The sequence below is a fragment of the Beta vulgaris genome, chromosome 6, assembly GCF_026745355.1.
Source record: "Beta vulgaris subsp. vulgaris cultivar EL10 chromosome 6, EL10.2, whole genome shotgun sequence".
Classification (NCBI taxonomy): domain Eukaryota; kingdom Viridiplantae; phylum Streptophyta; class Magnoliopsida; order Caryophyllales; family Amaranthaceae; genus Beta; species Beta vulgaris.
In genome coordinates this window covers 68,109,299-68,113,512 of record NC_079207.1, presented here as the reverse complement: position 1 = coordinate 68,113,512, position 4,214 = coordinate 68,109,299, and the positions used below count along the sequence as shown (strand labels likewise).

General features: G+C 33.9%; 1 protein-coding gene across 1 annotated transcript; it reads right to left on the bottom strand.

Moving 5' to 3' along the window:
- Nucleotides 1-286: 286 nt before the first annotated feature.
- Nucleotides 287-1,534, bottom strand: LOC104897754 (hypothetical protein). Its single transcript, XM_010684700.3, has one exon. The coding sequence runs from the start codon at nucleotides 1,446-1,448 to the stop codon at nucleotides 573-575; it is 876 nt and encodes a 291-aa protein (XP_010683002.1). The 5' UTR covers nucleotides 1,449-1,534; the 3' UTR covers nucleotides 287-572.
- Between the last annotated feature and the right edge of the window lie 2,680 nt (nucleotides 1,535-4,214).

Here is a 4,214-nt window from a genome sequence, read left to right as displayed (position 1 = left end):
TAGTGGTAATGGTAATGCATTATAGTGTAAATTTATACTAGAATTTCAATGTCATTACTTATGGTAATGCTACTTCATCCCAAGATATTCATTTTCTTTTCATTACTATATATCCATTACCACTTAGGAAGGTGATATTGGGTGGTAATGGGAATTTAGAAAGGGGAACCATGTTTTGTGATAAAGTTTTATTTCCGTGATCATTAACATGAGAACTTCTTTACAAATTTACACTAAATATCATTACCATTACCACTCCTTATGACCACTAACCAAACGGGCCGTAAATCTAATGAAACTTTTGTATATTGATAGTAATAACAATCTCTTATATCAAACTTAGCTTAGCAAGAAAATGAGTGATATTTCTTTGTTCTCAAAGAAATAAGGAATAGAAGCTAATGAACAATATGATGTAGAAAGTGAGAGAGAGTAATAACGAATTAATCAATCTATTACTATGTATTTTTTATCATTCTATAAGAGCAAGTGGCTCCATTTCCATTTACATATCCACAAAATTATAGGATCATGAAAACATCACACCCATGATAAAGAATAAAGTATACAAACTACACTAAAGGAGTGAGGATGTTCAAGAGAGACACTCTATTTTGCAATAAACACCTATAGAGGCACCCGATTTCCCCCTCGAATATCTCAAGACTCGAATCAAGAGCTTGAATTCTTGCTCGAACTAGCATCACATCGACATTTGTGTCATTTTGAAGGGCTAAATCGACCTTCGAAACCTCGTTAAGTCCCTCTCGTCCGACCTCTTTGCCAGCACTTGCTGCCTGTTTATGACCAACTACCAAACGGGCCGTTGAAGTTTTGGTGACAAATCTCGAGATCAACGACCATTTGCTTGCCTTTGTTGGAGTAGACAAGAAAGAAAAGAGTGACTTAAAAACAACGATAGTAATAGCGTAAACTTCTCTAATCAAACTCATTATAGAAGGCTCAATATCAAGCAAAGGAGCATCATTTTTTTCATATTTCGCCTCTGCTTCCTTCAACACTTTAAGGCATCTACCAACATTCTTCGCGAGCTTCTTCCTAAAAGACGCGTACACGCTAACATCAGTTTCGATGTTAGCGTATGCTTTCCTGCGTAGCGCAGATTGCAAGTCGCACACTTGCTCTCTAAACCCAATAATAAGGTCTCGTGCATTGCTGCAAGTATCGAGCAGCAATACCGAGCTTTCTAAGGCATCTTCGACAAGGTTGACCTGTTGGTTGGAAGCGGAGAGTGTAATCTCTTGTACACGAGAATACAACTCCACAAGGTTAAGTAAACCGAGCTGAATACTCTCGAAAGCTGAATTAGATAAACAAACATCGCGAGATTTCAATTTTTGTATCGTTTCTTCGATTTTAAGCGATGTTGGGTGAGATCGAGCTGGTAAACTAATGGATCTAGTAGGATGAGATGAAGAAGTAGCCATTTTTTTTTTGTAATTGTTATGTAATGAAGATAGAAATTTTTGATCACCAAATTAATTGCATTGCAAAAACAATCTTTGATTCATGCTATTTATAGGTAGTTAACATGTGAAGACGACGTGGGACTTCCTATGTGCGTCACTAACAATTAATCCGACATATTGCCAACCCTTCATTAGTTTCTTTCTTATATTATAAGGGTTATAAAATTAATGGTCTAAAAAAAATGGTCTGACCAAAATTTTGCACCTTACAATATTTAATAATAATCTTGCCTGTCTTTCTGCAATCTTTTTATACTAAAATCAATCATTAGTTGATGACTAACAAGATTCATGTCTACAGAAAATAACTTTTACAAGAAATCATCCAAGAAAATTAAGTGGAAGATTTTTATTTCTGTAAGATGAGACAGAATCATAATTAACAAGATTAACTGTTACACTTTTTCCTAGGATGAAAAAGATTGTAATTAAGAATAGTAGGGTAGTTGGAGAACAAAAACAAATTTATGGAAGAATTAAGGATTCTTGGATTTTGGCAATGTATGTGGAAACAAGGTATGCCAATTAAGTTGACGAATTAAGATTCTTGGAATATGTCAATGTATGTGAAGAAGTTGTTGGTTTATGGAGACAATAGCACAGATGACAGGACAATTTGGAGAATTCTTTTCTTATTTTTAAAGGAGCAGATAAACCTTGTGGTATAACATAGGTTTGATAGTTTTTGATTAATGTACAGGTTACATTGTATCACTAGTGCAAATTTGGTTGATTGTCTATTGTTTTTAGTAGACGTAATGCTACAAGAAGTAGCTAAAGCTATAATCTAATAAGTAATAATGGTTTAGATTCCGGGTGTATTCTATTAAAATGTATTTTAACTTGTCATAGTAGAACAAATAAAGAAAAAGAGTTTCCATATATTGTATTAAAGTTTTAGACTTGCTTGGATAAGTTTAGGCCCATTTGGTATTATTGTAGTTTTTTTTTTTTTTTGGTTTTTTGATTTTCAAAGTCATATGATATGTGTCATATAATGAATAAAAAATTAGTCAAATTTATTGGGAACATGATGATTTTGAAAACTGACAACTAAAAAGTGAAAACCACATGTTCTGATTTCCTGTATTTTGTTTTTAGTTTTCAAAAAAAACTGAAAATTGAAAACAAAAAACGATAACGAACGGGCCCTTAGTTCACAACTACAATTTCTTTTCTTAAGTTCTAGATAAGTTAAAAAGTTTAACTCAATGGAATACAACACATTTTTTTTTATACTATCTCTATTGAGCTTGGCTATTACCAAAAGAATTTCAAAAGGTTGGCTACTCAATTGGTTTCTCCAAAAATTTATAAGAGACCAGTAATGTTGAGTCATTGTAATAGGGCTTGACACCATTCATAATAAATTAATTTCAAGGGCAACATAAAAAATTATTTTCCAAACAATTAATTTTCTTCTATATCTAATATTATAAATAACCTTTAGTAGCAACTAGGGGTGACAATGAAATGAGACAACTCGCGAGTTACTCGAGATCGACTCGGTCAAAACTCGAGTTGAGTGATCTCGAATTGAACTCGAGCTCGACTTGAGTGAGCTCGAATGGAACTCGAGTTCAACTCGAGATGTTGGTGAGTCGAGTTGAGCAACTCGATACTCGACTCGAAAACTCGTGAGAAGTTCGAATACTCTATTATCAATAGCAAAATACCTAAATTCAACATTTTTACCTATTGTTGCTTTTAACAAGAGACACTTGTAACCTACTCGAAATCTACTCGGTCAAAGCTCAGACAGAACTCGACTCGAGTAAGCTTTAGTCAGCTCAAATTCGACTCGCAATGCTAATGAATCGAGTCGGATCAGCTCAAACTCGAATTCGACTCATATCATTGCCACTCCTAACCTAGTAGCAACCCAATTGTATATACAACAAATAAAAAAATTTATACGTCCAATATTAACAATCACATATACTCTGTTTTTAGTGTTCAAGAAAGTTGCTAACTATTTTTCTAATATAATAATGATTAATAATTGTGGTTTCTGCTGTGAGAAAAGATATATAGAAAGAATGTTACTGAAAGAAATTTATCAAAAGAGTATTGTATATCAGTTCAGTATCTTCACTTCTTACAAATGGTGGTATTTATAGATATAAAATTTTACTGTGTATTCTACATAAATCAACAATTGCTGCAAACCGGCAAGAAAATTACCTGACACGCATTAAAAGCACGCAGAAAATATGGACTTCACACATATGTGAACAGTGGACTTCACACATATGTAAACAGTGGAATTGTTCATTCCACTGTTTCCCAACACTCCCCCTTGAATGTCCACTTATAAGTCATAATAGACGTTATCTCATTCAGAATCTTTGTTGGAAAAATCCTGTGGGAAAAATCCATAACTAGGGAAAGAGTGCAACTATTATGTATCCTTATATGCTTAAAATCAACTGCCTCATTAAAAACCTTGTCAGGAAAAACCCGATGGGATAAAAACCTGATCGAAGGGAAAAAGAGTGCAGCGCATATAATACTCCCCCTGAATTTAGCATACATCAGAAGATGACGCATTCCAATTTTTCGGACTAATTCTTCAAATTTCTTCGCCGGAAGGGATTTGGTGAATAAATCTGCAAGATTCTCACATGATTGGATTTGTCGAATGTTGATCGTCCCTTCCTTTTGGAGGTCATGAGTGAAGAAGAGCTTTGGTGATAAATGTTTAGTTCTGTCTCCTTTGATGTA

Coding starts and splice junctions, on each gene's coding strand:
- LOC104897754 (XM_010684700.3), bottom strand. CDS start 1,448: ATGGCTACTTCTTCATCTCATCCTACTAGATCCATTAGTTTACCAGCT.